This window comes from Bombus pascuorum, chromosome 17, assembly GCF_905332965.1.
Source record: "Bombus pascuorum chromosome 17, iyBomPasc1.1, whole genome shotgun sequence".
Classification (NCBI taxonomy): domain Eukaryota; kingdom Metazoa; phylum Arthropoda; class Insecta; order Hymenoptera; family Apidae; genus Bombus; species Bombus pascuorum.
The window spans coordinates 1,932,849-1,958,085 of NC_083504.1; the positions used below are offsets into that span (position 1 = coordinate 1,932,849).

At 39.2% G+C, this 25,237-nt stretch overlaps 1 protein-coding gene and 1 long non-coding RNA gene across 2 annotated transcripts in view; one reads left to right on the top strand and one right to left on the bottom strand.

Annotated features, from left to right (window-relative positions):
• LOC132915458 (homeotic protein proboscipedia) overlaps positions 1–10,342 on the bottom strand; it is a 64,988-nt gene extending 54,646 nt beyond the window's left edge. The window contains exon 1 of the mRNA XM_060975267.1: positions 8,423–10,342. Within this exon, the coding sequence (XP_060831250.1) occupies positions 8,423–8,951 (529 nt within the window). The 5' untranslated portion in view covers positions 8,952–10,342. The remainder of the gene's footprint in view (positions 1–8,422) is intronic.
• The window catches only part of LOC132915540 (uncharacterized), a 289,361-nt gene that overhangs the window by 92,082 nt on the left and 172,042 nt on the right, over positions 1–25,237 (top strand). The window lies entirely within an intron of this gene.

A 25,237-nucleotide genomic window follows, 5' to 3' on the forward strand; every position in this document is an offset into this window, starting at 1 on the left:
GACCGAACCTACTACCCTGGCCTTCTGTTTTCGACGATTCAGCCACCCACGATCTTTCCAAATTTAGAAAAATCGAATTTCACAGAAACTATCGTCTTCTTTTCTTTGGTATAACGAAACAACGAGTATCTTCATTTTCAGTTGAATCAAATCGCTGTATTTTCTTATTTGTTTCTTTAATTACGTGTTTAACAACTTTTGAAGAAATTCTGAAGAATGTTCTTTTTCAAACGCCTGCTTTATCCCTCGGTTAAATACGTTCTACGTGATATCATAGTCTTAAGACCACCCCTCTGCTTCCCTTTCATCTTTCTTCTTTTTCTTTTTCGTCGAGCAAACGCAGTGGCTTCTAAGGAGCTTGCTGGGATTTCCTAGGAGAGTTATCTTTAATTCGCCGCGGATTTACTTGCCAATGAATCTTTAAATTAGATGCTCCTCTCTCTTTCACCAGTGCTTTCCTCTTTCCGAGACTCCTAATCGTTCAATCACCTTTATCACCGAATCGACTGAAACCTCGGCTACCTTCTTTCGCCAATATCTCTTCCCTTCGATTTCACGTACTTCTTATTTCGATGCTGATTTCCCTGGAAGTCTACCGGTTACGTACAGTGCACTGTCAGTATCTTAACATATTTATTTTGTACGCGATTTTCAACAAAATTTCGTTGATGAACATTTATATCTTCATCATTTCAAAAAAGAAGAAAATAATTTCTATTTATTTCCCTGATGCTGATTTCCCTATAAGTCTACTAGTTACGTACAGTGCATTGTCAGTATCTTAACATATTTATTTTGTACGCGATTTTCAACAAAATTTCGTTGATGAACATTTTTATCTTCATTATTTCAAAAAAGAAGAAAATAATTCTATTTATTTCCCTGATGCTGATTTCCCTGTAAGGCTACCGGTTACGTACAGTGCACTGTCAGTATCTTAACATATTTATTTTATACGCGATTTTCAACAAAATTTCATAGATAAACATTTATATCTTCATTATTTCAAAAAAGAAGAAAAGAATTTCTACTTATTTCGATGCCGATTTCAGTGTAAGTTTACTCATTACGCAGTCTCCTAACATATTTATTTTGTATATGATTTTCAACAAAATTTCGTAGATGAACATTTTTATTTTCATCATTTCAAAAAAGAAGAAAAGAATTTCTATTTATTTCTCTGATGCTGATTTCCCTGTAAGTCTACCGGTTACATACAGTGCACTGTCAATATCTTAACATATTTATTTTGTACGCGATTTTCAACAAAATTTCATTGATGAACATTTTTATTTTCATCATTTCGAAAAAGAAGAAAAGAATTTCTATTTATTTCCCTGATGCTGATTTCCCTGTAAGTCTAGCGGTTACATACAGTGCACTGTCAGTATCTTAACATATTTATTTTGTACGCGATTTTCAACAAAATTTCATTGATGAACATTTTTATTTTCATCATTTCAAAAAAGAAGAAAATAATTTCTACTCATTTTGATGCCGAGTTTCCTATAAGTCTACTGGTTACGTGCAGTGCACTGTCAGTCTCCTAACATATTCATTTTGCATGTGACTTTCAACAAGATTTCGTCGATGAAAATTTTTATCTTCATCGATCCAAAAAGAAGAAAAGAATTTTTACTTTCTTAAAATTTCAATACACTGACAATAAAACCGTAATCGTAGTTGTAAGTATTCTTCGTCTTATTCGATTTTAAATCTTCCAGAAATATTCACCATACGTAAAATTCAGACTCTGAAACGATAATCAGAGCAGCTCTCTCTTTCTCTCTTCGATATCACATTTAAAAGTAACACTCGATACTTGTAAGATCTAAATACTCAAACTATTACTTGGCAACTAAGTGATTGAAGAATTTTTCAATACCAGCTAACGACAAAATCCACAATCACTTAATTACCAACCCAATATAGTAGCACCGATCCCAAACATCTTACTTCATTTCTGATCTCAGATGTAAGAAAAGTCCCCTATCATCATACGCAAGATTTAAACATTAAAACAGACGATTCCAAATATCCTTCTTCCTTTTCAATCTCAAATTTCCTTTCACCGTACGTAATCATAGCAACATCCTTCCTCGCTTTCGATCTGAAATCTAAAAACTAAACCCACAATCCCAGCTGAATGGACATCTGTTCTCCCTTCCAAGGATTTTAAATTTACAAGAAAAAAAATCTGCCTCCATGGCATCGTCAACCCCCAACCACAACCCCCAACCGAATATTCTAACATCAACTCATCCGCCTGCAAATCTTCATCGGAAAATTTCAATTAGAAGCCTCGCCGGCTGTTCCTGGAGGACTCTTCCTGAAGACACGTTCTCTTCTGAAGACAACCCTAGTTTGCTTTCCGTGTGCGTCACTGTGCTCGCATTAAATTCCAATCTGTAACATCGACGTGCGTTCGTTTCCACGCTTCAGGCTACGTTCGAAGAAAATGGGAAGGGTGGACGACGTCTGATTAGACGAGTTATTCGACTGGGAGTGCGAGAGGAGCCGCCAACCGATGATGCTTTGCTCGGTAATTCTTGCCGGATCCATGGCTGGCAAAAAAGGCCACGGATCCAACGGTGTTTTTCACGATGGCTTGTTCGAGGCGTCTCATCAGTCACGTCGCCGGCTAGCAAAGCGGAGGCGCCAGCCCACAAGACTCTCCTTCGAAACGCCGATGTGTCAATTAATCCCTGCATCCCCCGGGATACGACTAGGCTAGAGGCTGGATTATCATTACCCTCCTTGCTATCTCCTTGCAAGGATGTGCCACCCCGCCGATGAGACACGGTATCTTCCTCCTGCGCCGACGGAGATGTTGTCTTCGTGGCAAACAGACAAGCTACTCGTCGTCACCCCTTTGCGATTAATATCGTCGCGATACTCGCCGTGTTCTCACGATTGTTCCGTGGCTTATTCGAGTGTCGTGTGATAGTTCGAAGAATCTCTTCGAAGAAGAATTTGATAGCAGGTGGCGAGGTTCAGGAGATGCTTTTGGAAGCAGTGGATTTTGATGAATGTGCATATGTTCGGTTAGTTTTCCTATGAAATGTATAATAGTTATGAGAAATGATGATTAATGATGGTGATGAAACCTTCTATTTTAAATGATATCGGTAAATCTATGAGCAAAATTGAAGAAACAATTGAAGAAATTGAAGAAATTGAAGAAATTGAAGAAAACTCCGACAAAGATCTGTTTCATGTTGCATTGCATATTTTTTTACATGCATTCTGTGCAATTTTGTGTCTTTAAATTTTCCATAATTGTTTAACATTCGTAAATTGTTTAGATATGAGTTTTTATTATTTGTTATTATTTGAAGTGAAATTTTTTGCCAAGTGTGAATTTTCAAAAGTCTAATTAAATGGAAGACGATCGAAATTGTGATCCGGTTAACAACGGAAACAACGCGAAGAAACTGGGTATAATTCTTCAGTTAGATTTCCAAGTTGTTAAGAGCCATAAACGCATTGCTTGACATTTCATCGCATCTTCACGATCTAACTTTGTTGTCTAATTACAAAGTCCATGACAATGAAGTACATAGAAACAATGAAAATGTACTAACGAGGGAAAGTCTGGCAGAAAGAAACGGGAAAGTGCAGAGTCAAATGAGCCTCTCTGGAAGGATCAAACAGAGAGCCTTTCCCCTTACAGAAACAACAAATCTTTTTCGATTCAACTATTTGTTTTTATTATAAAATTCTAACAAACATTTCATCTTATTTCACAATTTTTCTCTACTAGGTCAGTAATTAACGAATTTTCAAATGTAACTAACCTAACTAATCTAACCTACCTGGTTCTGTTTCGTTCGTAAATCATTGGCCACTCCTTTAATTCTTCTAAATGAAACTAACCTAAGCTGAGATTCATTTCATTCGTCAAATAATATTACGACTATCTGACAGTTACAGCGTGAGATATAAAATTGAACCTGCGTCGTAGTATTCAAAATATTTCTTCATTTATCGAATAGAAGAAATAGATAATTCTATCTGAAACTTACAATGAAGAGAGTGTCATAAAAATTATCTTGCAGTATCTTGTGGTCAAATTGTTAATAAAAAAATTATGTCAGGTAAGAGAAATGCTCTAATAAAATTCTATCTGAAACTTACAATGAAGAGAGTGTCATAAAAATTATTTAACAGTGTCTTATGATCAAATGATCAAATTATTAATAAAAAACTACATCAGATAAGAGAAAACTCTAACAATATTGTATCTGTAACTTACAATGAAGAGAGTGTCATAAAAATTATTTTGCAGTGTCTTATAATCAAATGATCAAATTATTAATAAAGAACTACATCAGGGAAGAGAAAACTCTAACAATATTCTACCTAAAACTTACAATGAAGAGAGTGTTATAAAAATTATTTTGCAGCCTTGTGAGCAAATTATTAATAAAAAACTACATCAGGTAAGTAAAAACCAACCCTCTAACAATATTCTACCTAAAACTTACAATAAACAGAGTATCATAAAAAATAATTTAACAGTATCTTGTGATCAAATTATTAATAGAAAACTACATCATGTATGAGAAAACCAATCCTCTAACGATATTACAACAAATACACAACCCTGGACATTTTGTACATTTTCACATCTTGCGAGTATTCTTCACACTTTTCCACACCTGAATTTCCCACAAACGCGTAAGAATCCGTAGTCCACTTGTAATCGACTTCGTCTCTGTGCCAAACATTTTACATCTTAAAATTTCCACATAGAAGGTCAGGTCATCGCGAAGGGGTGTCGTCCAGCGTAACGATAAGGTCCAGCAAGAGAGGGTTGGAAGGCAAAACGCGGCCAGGGGGAGGCAAATAGAGTGACAGAGAAAGGGAGAAGAGGTAGATAGAGACGACGAAGAGAGGATCGGTGGCAGAGAGCAGGCCCCGTGAGTTATGGCCGTCCCGACGCTCTCTCCCGTTGGCCCTGGGCTCAATTTACAGATGATTCCGCGTGTTACCGCCTGGCCAACGACTGGTTAACCTTCCTGCCGAACACTTAATCTTCCGACGTGTCCCGCGACCGAATCGGCCCGCGACTTTCCACGGATAACCGAGCCGACGACAGAGCAATGGCCTCGAGATAAATGGAAACAGAACACGGTGCCTGTTTTGGCTCCGTTTGGCCCATAAACTACTGGCCACCCCTTTGATCGCGGTGGCGGTGCGCGACCTTGCGTCGAACGACCGCGTCGGGGTCCTCCGCCGTAGATTTATTGGTCCTCGATGGGACGACAATAACCAACAAGTTGCTGGAAAATGGATCGTGGTCCTACTCTGCCTCCTGTTTACGTTGATACTACGTTAACTTGTACTAAATCAATTTACGTTATTCAATTCTATCAAGCACATGTTGCGATTGCGAAGCAGTGATCGTTGTTATATTCTTGTGATAAGAATTTAAAATTTCTTCCGCGACAATCTGCATTGTTCAATTCTATCAATTTTGTACCACGAAGAAATTACTGTTGTTATGTTGTTTCTTATGAATCTTAGAAATCAGGACGTTGGTACTACGTCAACTGGACGAAGTGTTACTTGTACTAAATCAATTTACGTTATTCAATTCTGTCAAGCACATGTTGCGATTGCGAAACAGTGATTGTTGTTATGTTCTTGTGATAAGAATTTAAAATTGCTTCCGCGACAACCCGCACTGTTCAATTCTATCAATTTTGTACCACGAAGAAATTACTGTTGTTATGTTGTTTCTTATGAATCTTAGAAATCAGGACGTTGGTACTACGTCAACTGGACGAAGTGTTACTTGTACTAAATCAATTTACGTTATTCAATTCTGTCAAGCATATGTTAGGATTGTGAAACAGTCGTTGTCATTATATTCTTGTAATAAGAATTTAAAATTTCTTCCGCGACAATCTGCATTGTTCAATTCTATCAATTTTGTACCACGAATAAATTACTGTTGTTATGTTGTTTCTTATGAATCTTAGAAATCAGAACATGTTCTGATATGGTACGTATAAATAGGTGCATTTTACGCGTATTTCACGGAGATAGTAGGCACCTGGAATTTGTTAAAAATATTGCTATATTTTGAGATATTAATAATTTCAAATAATTGAAGTTTATTGGGAAAAATCGTGAAGATTGACCATCCAAAGCAGCATTTATCTTTCATGTCTGCTGTAATTTCGTTCGAAGAATTTGAAGAAAGCACAGACGTTAACAACTTTTTCGATGTTTCGAGAAGAAAGTTCACGGAATCGCTCATTTCGCAATTCCATTAATTAATCAGAAGGTCAGGCTGACACAAACAATAAGTCAATTACACCGCTATCGATGCTCATTCGTAACACGATCCTTCGGAATTACAGTGTTTCCTGTTGCACAATTTGAAGACGACGATTGCTAACAACACAGGAAATTGCGTTAACCTCAAATACAATGTCCTCGATAACAATTTTTCCTCGGGTTTTAAACCTTTCTAACAAAGATGCTAATCAACACGCAGCAGTTAGACCAAACAAAAAACACATGCTAACTTTGTAAGAAATTTAACAACCGTAACCAAGATACACTATACTTCATTATCATGAAACCACCGACAAATGTTGAAGACAACCAGATGAAAATGCTAATCGACCTGGACCGAAAGGTCCAGTAAACCAGAACGAATGACACAATGGTCGAAGATTCGAAATTCTGCGCAGCATGTGGATTCTCGTTCCGGAAGGCAATAATTCACCCTCAATTGAAAGAGTTTTCAGGAAGCCCGCATGTGTTAGCCATCGGTCTATCGATTGTCTGTGCGGCAAGGCTCACGTTTCGCCCAACGATACATCATAATTTGCCGGCGAATGTTTACGAATGCTTGGGAAACGCGCGGTTTTCGCACGTGACGAGGTCCAGATGCCGTCCCGCCGAGAAAAGGAGTGGCTGCTGGCTGTCATTAGCCGTCGGACAACGGGCACCCCGTGGCGAGCCGCAACGTGTCGCCGGACAGACGTTCCACATACATGCGCTACAGGAATCATGGCGTTAATTGACTGGCAGTGCGGTAGCTTCATCAGAGGACTACGAATATTTATGCAATTTTATATTTTCACCAATGTAATTAAAAAGATGATATCGGAATAGAAATTTGTATCTACTAATTGCTATAAATTCCCTCTTTAACATACTTTATATACAGTTGGGTGCAGAAATTAGCGGACAGATACTAAGGAAGTTTCGTTAAATATTACTTACTATTTAATGTAACAAAAATGAAAGTATTAATTTTGCTTAGTTCAATTTTTACTAAATAATCTATTTACTATAAATATTGACTATATTTCCACTGACTATATTCGTACTCCTAAGTTTCCTAAAAGTGCATGAACATTCGCCGTATATTCATCGCTGCTTGGTCGACGGTTCAATTACCCCATGAACTGTTATGGTGACGTTTGTGGGTGTTGGTAATTGCCCGGTTAAATGGAGTAGCTTTCGGTCCGATCGGAGGTCTGTTAGGGGTAGCGAAAGTAGGATCTAGAAGACTATTTTCACTTGTGTTTACGAGCTCTCTTCTGTAATTGATTTAACCCTACAATTGCACACCATTAAATGTCCTGTCCGAAGTGAATAGAAGGTTGATAGGTGTTGATGAATGACGAATCGCTGATCTTTCTTCAATGAACGCGCTCGTGCTGAACAATGACACGTTCGTTAATGTGTAAAAAGGGGTGGTTTTATGTTCTAGTGACCTGATTCCTGACTCAGTTGAAGATTAATATATAACAGTTGTAACGACGATGGGAAACTGGAGGAATATTAAGGATAATTGTAAGGCTCTTTGGGTCACAAATGAGGGATTTCTGGGGTTGCAAAGCCGCGTGCGGTAAGAATGGTAATCGAATCCTATGGGCTCGCGTTAATTGACTCGAACGTTCATCGATTCTCCGCTACGAGACTTGCACTAAACGATCCCCTGAAACGTCCTGTAGGGTCCTCGTAATTGATATTGTAACTTACATGGTACACAGTAATCGTGTCTGTCGAATTACAAGTGGGGTGCCTTTTAGGTCCATTCATCTGCTTCTCAACGTGCAACATTGTGTTATCATGTGGCACTCATTTAGAATTGAACTTTGCTCTATTTTATCTTCTAGATACTATCGAATTACCAATATACTGAATCTCCTTCCACGAAATAAGTCAGGACTGTTGCAACAATAAATACATCAATCTACAAGAGGCTGTCAAGTCCAGTCGTTTGCTTTCCGGTATTAATTAACAGTATTCCCATTATCCCACCTACGCAATTAAAGACTCTTACGATCGAATTACAAGCCTATGGTCCTACTCTTTCAACTGTTGCTCACGAGAAGCTTCAAAAGTCATTTTCCAAGATCATTTCCAATTTTCACAATTCTCACTTACTTACCTTGTTGGTTGCTTTTCCTCGTAGTCTTCTTCTCTTTCATCCACGGGTACTCGGGCACGTTGACGGACGGATCAGCGACCCCATGAGGGTCCATCATAGCGTGGTAGCCAGGATGATGGGATCCAGGGCTGATGGATCCTCCGGTTCCTGGAGAGTGTTGAAGGCTCGCGTCGCCAGCCAGCTGGGGCAACGCGGTCATGAACTCCGCCATGGAGGGTTGGCTGTTGATGAAGCCTGTCTCCGCGGAGCCGCATGTCGGATCCATGGCTGGGTGATGTGTCCCGTGCGGGGGCAGCCCGGCCGGGGCACCTGCCCCCGCGGCCACCGTGGCCAGCCAGAAGCCGCCCCCTCCGTCGTTCGCCAGGACGGGTGTCGTCGGCCTCGTCTTCACGCTCGCGATCTCCTTGCCCGCGTGGACCAACGCCTCGAGCTGCCTTCCGGCTGGCTGCACGCTGCCGCAACCGTCCAGCTGCGTTGGATCCTCGCAGTTCTCTTGCTGACGCGACGACAATTGTTGTTTGCCTTGCATAGACGAGGATACACTAGTTTTTATGTTCTTCCTTGCTTGCGTGAGGACAATGGGCTAGTTTGGTTGCGCTATATTTTTATTGTCTGTATTTTCACCGTAACTGACGAGCTTGGTCGATCTGTGCCATCAGAAACACGAGAATGATATTACATCCTGAAAGAATCCTTCGCACTGCAGTTTCAGCATACACCACAAGTCATAATCGCGCGTTCACTTAGCACGAGGAATATATCGCCGGTGAGGAAAACAGAAGGACCTTGGCCAGGTCCAACCCGTCGTTCACGACAGCTGCTTCCACTTGGTGCATTCACGGGGCCATTTCTCTGTCGAGTTCACTGCAGATCGAAGCACGACGGTACACAGAACACTCGCATGTCCGCGAAAACTCACCCCGTACCTATCACACCTCGTAGCATCACATAACCTGGTCCGTGCGGCTGAACCACATAACGCGAAAGCACACTTTCACAGAGGAAATCCCTGCATCGATAAACAGACGTTACGCTAAATCGGCAGCACTGAGACTGGCGCGCACTCGATCGCATACACTACGGCTGCCAGGAGCGTTCCGATCGCCCGGAACCCAGGCTAGGCACGCAGGCAGGCAGGCAGGCAGGCAGGCAGGCAGGCAGGCAGGCAGGCAGGCAGGCTGGCTGGCTGGCTGGCTGGCTGGCTAGCTGGCTAGGCAGGCGAGCCAGCGAGCGCAATGTACACTTGTCGAGTGACGTGACGGAGGAGGAGAAAGAAGCGGAGGTGGAGGGGTTCGAGAAGGGCAACGCCGGAGAGGTGAACTGTAGTCGAGAGAGAAGGTAGACAGCGAGAGACAGAGCGGTTGAGGAAGGGGGAGAGGGAGACGGAGAACTGAACAGAGAGCGAAATGGAGGGAGAAAAAGGATGGGTAGGAGTCGCCTTGGAGGATCGAGTTCGATGGTGGCGGAAGCAAAGGGTACACGAGGGGTGTAGAGGGGGCAGGAGGAGATTGCGGAGAGAGAGACTCTCTCGGTGACTTCCACTCGAGGCTAGCACCCTGACGAATTCCACCGCGGCCTTTTTCGCTTCTCCAATGTTCTCCGTGGCGTGTCTCTGTTGTTACTGCTGTCTCGTTTCCTCCGTGGAGCAGGGGGCCTCGGCGGTTGGTGGCCCAAGGGTTCTTCGCGTTGTCGAACGTCGACTCTTTCTGGCCGCTGTGTGCCACCGTACTTGTGGGAGAGACACGTGACCGGGTGCCAGTAGAACGGATCGACCAATGGGGTGGCGGTATCGCAGCGGCGGAGGCACAGCCCTCCGGCGTCGTAGGCGGGCTGGCCGTATTGAGGTCCGAGGGCACGGAACCGCCAGGGTACAACGAACAGACACTGCGTAGCTGTACCTCTCTGCTCGCCTCGACGCGGCAGTGTGGCCGACCGACTCTCTGCTGTTCGCTGCCACGACCACGAGGCCGACTTGGGCGGTCATGGATTCCGGCGCAACTGTGGGCGGGACGCGCGAGCGCGCCACTTCCGTCGACACGCGCCGTGGAGGGGAAATTATCACGTGCTCGACCACGCGGTTCCACTTCCTTCGGGGGAACGGCCGAGGAGAAGGTAAAGATCCGACTGTCGAAGGATGGCCATCGGGTCTTCGTTCCGTGAAATGGATTCTTGGCATGCGGATGAGTATTGTGAGTGGTAAAGCTTGTGGAATATGTTTTGCAATATGTTTCTCCGAAAGAATTCCATCTGATTTTTCCACATTCGATTTTCTAACCTCCATCGTAAGAAACCAGTGATCGGCGGATTTTCATGCAAATTAATTATCAGTTATGAGCTTTTTACTTTGTTTCCAGTTTATACGTTTCACTAGATTTAATTAGTAGCGGTAAAATTGTTTCGTGAATTCGTGCAGGGATAATTGTGCTATTGCAGCAATAAAGTTGTAAATCTGATGAGGCTTTGGCCTAACCTAACCTAACTTAACCTAACCTAAAAAAACGACGACAGTTTGTATTGTAAAAAAATTTGCTTGGTTTAAAACGTTGTTTCTTTTCTTAAACGCAGAGGTTTATCGTTTTATTACTTCTGTACCGTTCCACTGATCGGCTACAAGTGCCGTATTTGCTCCTGGTTTTGAGCATCCGTCGCTACCTGTAGTACCCTACTTTTGTTTTGATTATGTCCTCTTTCCATCAAGCGTGCTTTCGCTAATTACTTTTTCTCCCTTCCCCTGCATTTCTGACCATCTAGTGACGTGCTTAACATCACGTATTTCTTCATTCGCCTGTAATGTTAATTCTTTTGATAAACAACCAGCGGCTTTTGGCAAAATGGGTTTCAACGAGTCTAATTTTTTATTTGCCTGTCTTCGTATTTTCCGAAACAAGGACGCGTGATAATTCGCTTGAATCATTTCCCGTACAACAACAATGAGTTCTATTTCGCAATGGTATAATTTGAATAGTAAATAATCATAGGGAAAGACCTATGCAAAACAGTCTATCGAGAATTTGGAACGCGATCGTTTGACGTTTAACACTGTGAAAACATTGCTGCAATCGCTAAAAGTGGCGAGAAAATCGTTGAGAATTTTACGAGGGTAGTAAATTCGATAGTAGATTGAGGGATGGGACGGTGTAGGTTCGACGTTGTCGCCACGGTTTCCGGCCGCTAGGGGCACCGGCTGGTGTTACGGCGACTTGCCATGGGGCAGTTTTGATGACAGATTACCCTGATCCGCTTTGTGGAGAAGCTCTCATTTAGACAGCCAGTTTGATCGAAAACTTTGCCACCGTTTTGCAGGAACAAAAAATTCGTGCCACTACCCTCGTTGTACGATGCAGATGAATTGCTTGCCACTTCCTTTTTTTTTCTGCTTCTGCTGCGTTGAAGATACCATGGAATAATAAGCGTTTTCTCAGGGTGGAGTAGAACATACTGCAAATTCAGGTAGCTACAAAAATCTTTTATTACGTGGCAAAAAAAAATGATAGATGATAGCAAAGGAAATTATTTTCGTTTATACTCTTCCTAACCTAATTTCACGACTGTGTGATCAAACTTTCTAAACGAAACGTCTGGTAAATGAATATTCGAATTTCAGAAAAATTTACCTTCCAATTAATCTTCTACGTATCAGAGAAATTTCATTTTATCGGTGGATTGTAAGTTGTTGAAAATGACAACGTGAGTTCGTGCTCGTTCTCCATATGCAGATGCAATAGTTACAAAAACACAGTAACTAGAAGTTCGTTCTCGATACAATCGATAGACTCAATCGATAGTTTCAAGATGTCCGTTTGTTTCTCTTTCTTCCCCTAGTTCATGTAAGTGTGTTCAATAAAGGTTTTTCGGTTCAGAACGGTGTGTTAGATTTATCCGTACAATATAGTAATAACCTCTGAATATAGAAATAACAACATAAATATTTATTTATTGTAAATAAGCAGTTGTCTAGAAAATTGATGCTTGTGTACTCGGAAAGGCTAACCTATGAAACGTATGCTTTGAATATGTATCGAGATGTATGCAGCAGCGGGTTAGAATCGGGAATTTTCGCCACGGAGAGAGCGAGAAAGAGTGAGATTGAAAGGGCGACAGCCGAGTCGTAACGCGAACGAGGGCGCGGATGGCTCAGAGCGGAGAAGGAGAGCGAGAGAGCGCGAGAGGGAGGCGAGCAGCCGCCACATCTGCCGCCAGATTTAACTATACATTACAGACACACGATATGTCAAAGTCCTATACTTCATATCGACTCCGCCATTTATTAAAAGTTTCATCGCGCGCACCGTGCCGCTCCGTTTCGACCCCTTCTTTCTGCTGCGCACCGAAAGAATATAGCAAGGATGCTCGAAATATACGAACGAAAAGTTCTCCAAAGGAGAAATACGGACGATGCAAGGGGTGGCGGATCTCCGAGTCTCCCGGCACTCGCAGGATCTTTCTTCTTGCAATCGATACGAAACTTCGATTCTTTACGTGCGTCGATATCTCGCTTCGTAAAACGGTACTTCGCCTTTATATTTTAAATTGCGTTTTTAAACTACGTATCGTATTTTATTGCTTTTTGGAGGTAGTAGCTGATGAATGACCTTTTTTATTTCAATTATCCTGTTTGCTATGGCTTTATATTTATATCCTTCTTAATCCTTTGCCATATAATATCGAGGCATAGTGATAGTTTATGGTAGGTAGATTGTGAGTGTTTGTGTTAAATTTATATGTAATATTTCAAAATTTAATTGCAAACTGTGTATTAGAGTAGTATGAAAAATAGACGTAGAATTAAACAAATTCTTAGATAGTGGAATAATTGCGAATATTTTTTACCGAGATTCAAGGTCTTCTTTTTTTTCGAAAAACGTAGATCGAAAAGAATTTTCATCGACACCGTTCCGCCATTCTATTTCAGCTGAGAAATTTCCTCTTTTTTCGCAGTAACGCCGCGTGCTCGAATCCACGAACGTTCGCGCTTATCTTATCTCGGGCAAGCTTAATACTAGAAAAATGGGAGATTCCAAGCGAGGCCCCTTTTTACGGTACTGGAATTTCTGTCTGTCAGTTCTCTCCGTTTCCTCCGGCTGCCACCGATTGCGAAATGAAGTTTTATATTAAGCTTCGACTTTCCTCTTTCTTCTTCCCTTTTCCTTCCTTCGTTTTCTCCCTTTCTCGGCTCTCGCGCTCGCTCACCCCCTTCGCCCCTCTTTTTTCCCTACCTCTTCCACTCTGCTCCTCGCACCCCTTATATATTTACGTACCGATAGATCGTTATGTCGGCGTTTGCATATATATTGACACCGCCATACCTTCCGCCAAGACGCCTAATATATAGGCTATCGAGTGGCATAAAGAGACCCATGTACTATGTTCAAGCAGCTCTTTCAATGAGTCTGCCTAGTGAAAACCTTGTATTCTGAAACTATTTTGCGTACGTGGAATTTCATTTTGATCTTTCCTTTATCTACACACTTTTGAATTTTTCCAAAAGAATTGATATTTTAGTTTACTTTTGCTATAAAATTCTTTCTGAGAAGCTCGAATATTTTAAATTTAGGAAAGTTTTGAATTTAGATTATTAATATTCTTTTATTTATTTGAGTGTTTATTTATTATATCTATTAAATTGCCAATTCTAATTTTGAACTACTCCTTTCTTTACGACAATTAATTAATTAATTATGAATTATTAATGACAGATTCGGATGCTTCTGCTATAAAATTCTTTCTGAGAAGCTTGAATATTTGAAATTTAAGAATGGTTTGAATTTGAGTTATTATTATTATTTTATTTATTTCAGTGTTTTTTTATTATATCTATTAAATTGCCAATTCTAATTCTAGATTACTTCTTTCTTTACGACAATTAAGCAATTAATTATGAATTATTAAGGACAGATTCGCGTGCTGTATTTCGATTTAGAAACTATTTTGTGTACATGGAATTTCATTTCGGTTTTGTTTCCTTTATCTACACACTTTTGAATTTTTCCAACTCGTTTCCCAAAGAATTGATATTTTAGTTTACCTTTGCCATAAAATTCCTTCTGAGAAGCTTGAATATTTTAAATTTAGGAAAGTTTTGAATTTAGATTATTAATATTATTATTTTATTTATTTCAGTGGTTATTTATTATAGCTATTAAATTGCCAATTCTAATTTTGAATTACTTCTTTCTTTACGACAATTAATTAATTAATTAGGAATTATTAAGGTCAGAATTGGATGCTTTGTTTCTACTTAGTCGGCATCACAATCTCCGGTCTTAAAAGACAGTTTTCGATGTGATTCACATCCGCCATTAAAAATAAACCATCTTTCGTCGCCATTTTAGCATGGTCTGCCAGCGGGGTTCGATCTGTCAATCACCGGATCGCTGAAACGAGTCCTCTCCGCAAGGGAAACTTTCGCCCTTCGTTCACGAAACACGACACTCCGCCATCCTTTCTAACTTTTTCCTCTTCGACATTCGAGGTAAAAGCGAACTCGTTAAAGACTCCAAATAAAATTGTCCTTTTTTCTCTATCCCTTCTTCCTCGCTCGTAGGCCGCAGCAAACGTTTCAGTTGCTCTCCACGTCCCAACTTCCTGGAATTGTCATTCTTTTCCCTTTCAGAGTGCACGGCCAATGTGTTTTAATTATCCCATGTGAGCTTGTGTTCCTCCTTTAGCCTCCGCTCTGCGTGATGGGTATTTCTGCAAAATATCTTTTACGAGAAGCGGATGAAAATTTTCAAATGTTCCAGTTTTATTATTAGCACTTTTGTAAAGAATATATGCGTTATATATAGCGAGGAGTAAGAGGTGTAAAAGTTTTTGTACTTTTTCGAACGCAGTGAAGTGAACTCAAAATCATATCGATTGTATCGACTGCGTCCACCAAGGCATTGTAGTCCGCTACACACTTGTGTTGAAAATGACAACGTGTATATATGTGCATGCGCTAGTTGCAGAAAAACAGAAGATTATAGATACAATCGATAGATTCAATCGATAGTCTTCTCGATAGTCTACGATGTTCTTTTGTTTCTTGTTTCTCCCCTAGTCCATCTAAGTGTGTGCAATAAAGGTTTTTCGGCTCAGAATAGTGCGATAGATTTATCCGTACAATATAGTAATAACTATTGTGATCCTACCTTTGAATATAGAAATAACAACACTTTGCTTTTCGCTTTGGTTTGCCAGTTTGATAATTAATTTTTTTCGTTTCAACGAAATCATCAGAATGTCAGGTGGATAACATCCATACGTCTCTTTTAGCCTAAAAATGTTATGGTAAAAATGTTAGTTTATGTAAGAACGCATATATGCGTTCATAACCTAAATTGAATGGTTGTGTGAGAACACATATATGGGTGCATAGCGCTCAAAAGGTTAACATCGATATGAATATTATATATATTTTTGCATATTACACGAAATTTATATATATATCAGGTCTGTAAATGTGAAACCGGAATTTTTATATAGAAAATACACGTTTATTGTATGAAAATGATTAAAAATATTTTATTCGAAGTATTGCCCATCGCTAGCTATACATTTTTCTCATCTGTCTGGCAATTGGTGGATGCCACGCCAAAAAAACTGTCTCTTTTGAGGCAAACCAGTCAGTTTTACTATATATATAGTAAAATATACAAATTTCGTGTAATATGTAAAAATATATATAATATTCATATCGATGTTTAATATATATATATATTTAATATATAATAATTTAATTTAATATATTAAAATTTAATATATTAATATATATAGTATTTGTATATTTTATTATAATATTTGTATATTAGTATGAAAATTGTATATTTCTCCGCTTTCGAAAACGTTCGTAGCCTGGTCATCACTAAAATATTAAAAAAGAATATGTATAATATTATAAAATTAAAAAGTACCTATAACGTAGCAATAGTAAATTATATTAAACAATTTGGAAAGTACTCGCATCAATAATAAATTGTACAACGTAATTTCCCATGTAATTGCCTAGAAATTTCGATTGCAAATTTTCCTAAAATACGGTGCAACGTGGGGCAGCTACCATGAATCGTCAGGTCACGAGAAATCTTTGTCAGTAGGGTTGCAAGGAGTAACTGTGGCGAAACTCGGGCAGAAACGTCTAGTCGCGCCGCGTATCAGCGGCGGCCAGGATATAAGCAAATTAAACATGCATAATTAAAACGAAATAGCGACGTTCCTTGCGTGGCGCGGTGGCGGGGCACGGAGGACCTAAGGCGAGGAAGGTCCTCGTAGCAACATCTGGCCGCTATGAAGTATAAAGAGGCATGCGATATCATCCGCAGTGAATGCTTAATTAAAACCTCAGACTCTGGCACCGAGCTTCCCCTAGTCGCTCGCTAATCGCAAGAACTGCCACTCCCGTTCAACCGGGGTCCTCCTCTGTCTTTCTGTCCCTCGTCTTCGTCCTTCCATCACGTGTTTTCCTCTCTTTTCCATGCCAGACTTCGTCGATTGGGTATACCAGCTTCGATTTCCAAGCTGAAATTGAGAAAAACGGTTGGTTGGCGACGTTAGCAGCCTCGTTTACAATGCTGTCTAGAAGCTTTGATTTAGTGACATGAGTTTAACTTGATTCTAATGCAGAATATATTTGTTCAAGATTGTTAGAATTCTCATTTCAGATTAGTACAGAATATTTACAAAAATCTTTGCTTGTGAAAGATTTTATTCAACATGAATATTATATATTATATTTTATATTACATTATATAATATTATATATTATAATATAATGTTTAATCCTGCTATATATTTTTATAAATTGGAATGTTCTTAGAATTGTAATATATCGTGAATATTTTCATAAATGTAACTGAAGCGATAGAATGCGAATAGAAATTCGTTTCATCCTCTGAATGCTACAAGTTAATATTTCGCTTTATATATTTACACATTTCGTGTATTTCAATTTCTCATAATCGCATAAATATCAGCAATCTACTTATATTATCCACGTAATTACCACTCCCAGATAAATTGTCATATTAATGAGGTGGTTAATTATACGCGTTGGTTTATTAAAGACACCAGTTATAAAATAATAATAAAGTAATTGACGATTACATTAAAATCACTTTCAGTACAAGTACAGAGATAATATACGTCGTAATCGTCGCTCGCTCAATGCTATTCCACAGTATGAATCGCTATACTGATTGTACTATAGAGCACGTTCGTTTATTAGGTTGGCAACTAAGTGATTACGGTTTTGTCAATACTACCTAATGGCAAACTCCGCAATCATTTAGTTGCCAAGCTAATATTCAAGAAATGGCATTGTTCCAGAAAAACGCTACGTTTATATTGAATTCTAGTGAATAAATACATGGACATCTCCACTTTGACTATAATCTTCGTTTCCAAGCCAATATTTGTATCGATCGATGGTACCATAGGAAATTCGAATGCAACTCAGGTTGACGATTACAAATAACGGCGATAATATTTTGTCAGGAGTTCGTTTACCTTTGAATGCAACAAACCAAAACAACGTTGCCACTCCAAAGCACAACAATACGAGTCTCTCGCTTCGAGACTCGAATCTTCCATTGACTCATGTGCCACTGTACTAACATTCTTGTAAACATTTTCGATCGACGATATAGTCATCGATTGAGCAAGTCTCGTGGTTGCTCATTGGAAAGAAAGAAACGGTCCATCGGAGAATCTTCTCAGGGGTGGCTGTTACAAAAGAGAGAGGGATCTCCCCGCGAGAACGCCACCCTGGAACAAATCTACCCCGGAGGTATACAGGGCAGGTCTAGGGCCGACACTTGGCGCAAATTGCCCCAGTAAGTGTAGTGCATTAATCTTTGGTTTGGTTTGCTCTCGGCCACCGCGTGTGTTGCGGTGGCCGCGTTCCTCTCGTAAACCCTCGACACGCCGCACATCCCGAAACCTTTTTGGTATTTCTCTTGCCACGCTGCGCGTGTCGCCTCGTTCGTTTCTAACTGTGACCAGCTAGTTCCTCATAAGTGCTACGTGCATGCTGATGAGACATCGATGATGGTGTTTCCAACTCCATCTTCAATTTGCCCGAATCACTTTTATTGCACGAGATTAATTTAGGGGTTCTGGTTGTCGGTACTTGTTGAGAAGCGGTGGAAGGGTGAGATGGAATTGTATTATTCGTATTTAGATTCGATGATTTACCTTATAAGATGTAATTGATAGTTGAATTTTCAAGAATTTTCTTCTAATTAAGTTTTATCCTATTCGATGTAAATTTAATTTACACTGCAAGTTAATTCTATCCAATTAAATTTCTATTTTTCTTCGTGAAAAGTTTCAATTTTCTCTCACTTGCATTAACATTTCCAGAAAGTTCGAATTAAGATAATTAAAATAACGAATTCACTTAATTAACAAATTAAGAATGAAGATAAAACGTTTGCAAAATTGAACTTATTCAGAAGCAAATGCTGTCACGAGATTGCAGAATGTTTCCTTGCTACTCAACCCTCTGTACAGTTTTCAACCCTTTCTTCAGTGGTCACTGAATCCCTCGAAACCCTTTTGTCTTTAACCGACCACCTTAACCGTAACGTGCGCGCACTTGTCGCTCGAAGGAACGTGGCCGGAGGCTGGTGTTGCGTAATGCGAATACCGTGTCGCATTCCCGGAACTCGAGAACCCGAGAAACCCTTCTTTATTCGATTAAATAAATTGCGAGCGATTACGTCGACCAGGCACCGGCTAATGGAACTCGATAGCCGGTGATGAGCAAGGGTAATTAATGGTTTCCATTCAATACCGTTTTGTATTTATTCTTCGCAATCGTTTCTTTGTTTTCTTTTTACTTCGTATTGATAGACAATTGATAGATTGTTCAACTGATAGAAGTGAAAAAAATTCGTTTTTGAAGAATTAATCAGATTGTTGGGTTGGCAACTGAGTGATTGTGGATTTTGTCATTAGATGGCATAGAAGAATCCACAATCACTTAGTTGTCACGCCAATAAATATATAAACAAGGTAATTGTACCCCCTGGTATCCTATTTTGAAAATATTTTGTTAGGAAGAAATTATAGTGTTGCATTTGAGTAAGACAAGTTTGTGAAGTGTAAAAGGGAGAAGAATAAGGAAGGAGTACGCTTATGGGACATTTAAAGTTGTAAAGACTGCATATGATGTGTCCAAATATATACAATGTACAAGGTATAACTCGTTGGAGGATGAATTAGTAGCAAGGAAATCTAGCAAAGCCATCTCTTCTGTTAATTTCTTCTATTTATTGGGTTGGCAACTGAGTGATTGCCATTGCCATTTCAATGCTATCTAATGACAAAATCTGCAATCACTCAGTTGCCAACCCAACAATCTGATTAATTCTTCAAAAACGAATTTTTTTCACTTCTATCAGTTAAACAATTCATTGAAAATAAATCAATGATACAATTAACAAAGTCTTCGATTCGATTCTGACAGAAAACATATTTATTCAAAATTCATTGCAATATAGAAATCGTTACGTTTCGAAACATAACATAACCTTACTTTGACAAATAGGGATGGTGCATATCGTTTCTTGCGTTTATCTTATTGTATTAGGTTGTTCGAAAAGTTTCTTTCGTTCCATGAGGAAATAATAGGCACAATGTTTTTTCTTTTATATTATTTTGTCGAGTTACGTTCGATCCATTTTGTTCTATTGAGATAAACACCGCGATATTTCACAGACTTGGTTTCACGTTTGTACGAAGCTGCACTGTTGTAAAAGACTGTTTGCGAAAGAAAAACACTTTTCGGACAACCTAATTGATTAGTCTCTGATGATGACAATAATGTCTCTGAAAATTGACGACGATTTACAACAATTTCTACATTTTGAGAAAATTGCAACCTACGCTCAGAATAGTTCGTAGGTTATTTAAGAATTCATGCAAGCATAGTTCGAAGCAGTACGATTAGCAAGTTCCGTCGATTGCAACGTGCTGTTCGAGACACGAATGGAAGTGGTATACCAGGGGTATCAGAAAGTGCGGTGGGGGCTGCTTGATATTAGGCGAAATCACTCGCCGGTCTATCCACGTTGGTGTTCCCAGATTGCAATATAATGACGTCGTAAGTCGACGAATAATTGTGGAAATTTGTATATTCAGCCCGCGGGACTCGCTGTGGCCTCGATAATCCGTTCCTCGAATCCAATGAATCCTTTATGCCGCGACTGAACCAACCCGCACTTGGCTTGCATGATCCTTCCATGGAAATGCATTTCGCGTTCTGCGGGACACTAGCCAATTTCCTTTGCAATCAACGGCTAGAATTGCAAATTTTAGGTTGTAGCATATGAAATGACCAATTTTTACAGAGTCATGCTTCATTGAAGATCAGAAAGCATTAGAAAGCGTGGATGTATATATTACAAATACTAAGAAAATATCCAAGAAAACGTATTTAGTTTCGATAAAGTGAATATATGATTCCTTTTATATTCCTGCATGGTGTGGTATCTCTCGAAACAGTCGTCTATTTGCAAGACCGGTTTAGCCCAACGAGTAGCACAATGGTACGTTGATCAGCTTCTTTCACATTTGATTTTTCGATTGCATCATACCACACAGTCTTTATCCTTTCTGTATCATCTCGCCGAACGATGTGTAGAAGCCTCTCTACTGTTCCAAAAATTCATGGAGATATACAATCTCCAGCAATGTTAAATGCGTTATTTTCTTTTTATTCTGTTTCTCCTGGTTTGTGTTTACAATAGGTAAGAACATAAAAGATATAACCTAGCAAACACGAAGTTGGCACCCCGCTGGGGGTAGTCACCCACATGCTATATTTATTTTTATTTTATTTTTTTACCAATGAGATATAACACTTTACCAAATGTCCTTCAGGATAAATTGTAAAAAACAAAATAAAAAAAAAAAAAAAAACTATCAACCCTCGGGTCGATCATTATGCTTTCCGACACGACGAAGTCAAACGATACGACGAAGTCAGATCATTTCTGTCTACGTTCTAAGCGTTGTAATTTGGTGCAAATATATTTATATTATATAACGGTAGATTCCAGTTATATTCAACAACAAACACCCCTATTATCCCAAAAGAAATAAGCGGATCGCCCTACTCGCGGTGTCGATTCGTATAATCAACTTTTTTTTTTTTAATTTTATTTTGTTTTTTACAATTTGTCCTGAAGGATATTTGGTAAAGTGTTGTATCTTATTGGTAAAAAAAGAAAATAAAATAAAAATAAATATAGCATGTGGGTGGCTACTCCCAGCGGGGTGCCATCTTCGTGTTTGCTAGGTTATATCTTTTATGCAATTACTTACTTATCGAACAAAAATCCACAGTCAACTATGGGGAACAGCGAGTAATACCAACACAGAAATTCTTCAATTCCAACCAAATTCTCCAATAAAAAACTATAAGATCCTCAATAGATGCGCCTTGGTATGTTAGCAACGAAACAATACATCGCCACCTTAAGATACCAACAGTTAAAGAAGAAATATCGAAATTCAGCGATAGATATAACATAAGAATTAGCAACCACGAAAATCCATTAATTACTCAATTACTGGACACGATGGATCAGATCCGCAGGCTAAAAAGACGTCACCCTATAAATTCAGCTAGAAGCAAACATAATTAATAATAAAACCTGAAAATTATTTAATTAATAATTTAACTTGAAAATGAATAATTATTTATTATTCATTTATTATTATAGTACCACGTCAATTGATTATAAAATTCTTCCAAAAAAATAAAATCCAAAGTATTTGTTAATTCGTCCAGTCGCGGGGAGACGCGTCGCGTTGAGGCGCGTCAACGGGAATCGTAAATTCCCGTTACGATATACGAATCGACACCGCGAGCAGGGCGATCCCCTTATTTTGGTTAGGACAACTGTAGTCTACAGTTATTTCATATAAGTATATTTACACCATTTAACAACACATAGATCGTACACAGAAAATCTTGAAGGTCGTCGGACAGTACAATGTTGAACCCGATGGTTCTTTTTTCTTTTTTTTTATTTTATTTTGGTTATTTTACAATTTGTCCTTATGGACATTTGGTAAAGTGTTATATCTTATTGGTGAAGAAAAAAAAAAAAAAAATAAAAATAAATATAGCATGTGGGTGACTACCCCCAGCGGGGTGCCAGCTTCGTTTTTTCTAAGTTATATCTTTTATGAGAAGAGAAATGTTCGACCGATGAGCGTAATAGCACTGACTTGACTCTCCGATGTGTAGAAGAGACGTGACTTGACTCTCCGTGGCATAGAAGAGAAGTATTTGGCCGAATCGTTGACGAGAAGTGACTTGACTCTCCGCGTTGTTGAAGAGCAGAGCCTGACCCATCTCGTGCTATTTAGGAGGAAAGTTCGGTGTGGGTGTTTCTAAACTAAGGACGAGGATTCGTTGTTCACACTTTTCGGTAGAACAGTGAGGGTAACGGTCCTCGATGCCCATTGGTTATAGCCAATGTTAATAAACAAAATATGAGGAGAGAGGCTCCTGCAAATATGGCTCATGGGTGTCCTTGTTCTCGGGAAAAACCAAGTGTTTACAGGGCACATCTGCTTTCTCCGTAATTAGCACGAGAGTGCAATAAACCCAAGGACCATCCATAAACCGAAAATACTTGTGTGAATAGAAGTTAAGATGAAAAGATTCGGTTTATGATAGTTCCATGGGTTTCTTGCAGGTCAGTGTAACGAGGGGTAGGCCTTGGCGGCCAGACCGAAAGGGACGTCGTACGGACCGTCTCGCGCGACGTAACAGTATTAGATTTCTTCTTTGCTTTCGTCCATCGCAGTTCGCCACCCTCGAACAGTCGTTTTCTAAATCGATTGTCAGATACACGCAATCATGATCGTGTTGGCGCGTTTAGGTGTATCAAGTTATCCATGAGCCCCTAACCCCACCAGTGCGCCTCTACTTTAGTCGTCTCATCATCCCTTCATGGAGCTTGGTGACTTGCACGCTCGTGACTTGGCATCGGGGTGGCGTCGATATATCGCCCCCTGGTCCACGCGTTCACGTTGTTCACCCGATTCACAGGTCCATTTGTCTATGCTTTGGAAAATAAAATCGTCAATTGTGGAATGTACTTTCCTATTGTTAATCTTGCTCTGTTCAATTTGAGATTTCGCCAAGTGGATTGCACGATGCAATAAAATTGATGTAAATAAGTGATAGGAGTAAAGAATAAATAAAGATAGACAGAGAATGTATTTATAATAAATAAATGTAAATAACAAAAAAGGAGTGTAAATGAAAGCTGGGGCAATTCATGACTTACACATATTTGAATGAAGTTCAACGAGTGGTTTTGTGGCTAGTTTCTGAAACAAAGCACGTAAAATCGCATAGAAAGTTGTCCAATACAACAATACAAGTTGTCCAAAGTGGAATACTCATATTACATTTAACACGCTTTTTGCGTTGATAAATAGAGTATGGATATTTATGCAAATTCATATTTTCATGCGCATAATTAAAAAGATGAAATCTAGATAGAAACTTTATCTGATAGATATGAGATTTCCATAAAAGATATAACTTAGAAAAAACGAAGCTGGCACCCCGCTGGGGGTAGCCACCCACATGCTATATTTATTTTTATTTTATTTTTTTTTCTTCACCAATAAGATATAACACTTTACCAAATGTCCATAAGGACAAATTGTTAGTAAACTTGAATCTTCCAATGGATTTAAAATAACTATTAATATTCCAGAATTAAATGACTTTACCTTTTGATAATAAATAATTAAACAATAAGAAATTAAAGCTAAACCGTCTCGTCCTAACAGTAAAGTTAATTAGGTCTTAAAAAGGAAAAAATTATTGATATTAAAAATAACAATATTAAATAATAAAATCGATTAATCAAATATTCATCATTTATAAATCCATATATCTAATTCTATATATTAAAATTATCCAATTAATTAATGTTACCAAAAACATAAATATTATCAGCTTAAAACTAATTACTAAAATAAAATCAAACTTTACTGAATTTAAAAATTAATCATTCAAATACATATACTTTATTATTAATTAATAAAATATATAAACCAAAAGACATAGAGAAAGTACTATTGTTCCAAATTTTTACATATTACGTGCATTCTCATACCTTCACATCTTCCTGCATATAAAATTCATATTCATAAATAAAATGGATTTGTATAAATAATTTGGATGCACAGCCAGTCACTGACCAGGTAACGTCTTGGACGAGAAACAAGGTAGAACGAAGGTGTACAAAAGTTTGGTGAAGACGGTCGATCGACGTTGGCACAAATTACCTCTTTAACGAAAGGTTACCAATTCCTCTTGCTGGAGGATCGAACCGGAGGAGGAAAGATGGAGTGGTCCCAGGGGGTGAGGGCGAGCCTCCTGGAGGAAGGTTACGTGGTGTTTGGCCCTCGCCACTGCCGTCTTCCACGTCGTGACGTCCACGAGGCGGGCCAAGTGACAAATAGATGTACGCGGCGACCGCACGATTTACTCCTTGCGAAGGGATAAAAGCTTCCTGACAAAATCCTGCTGTGACAGCGGATCCCGCCGTCCCGACCGTGTTGCTTCTCTCCCGCGACTAATCGTCCCGCAAAAAAGTTTACGACTCGAACTTCCATCTGGAACAAAAACAGCTCTGACTTTCCGCCGGGAGTTTCAACTGGTCAAGTTGCCCTTTTCTCTCTAATGTATTGTGAATAGGGAATTATAGAATGTTTAAAAGACAGTATTTTAGACTGAAGTTACGCAGACTGGAATTTTAGTTCAGGTTAGTGGACGTGTATATACAGTGAAACACG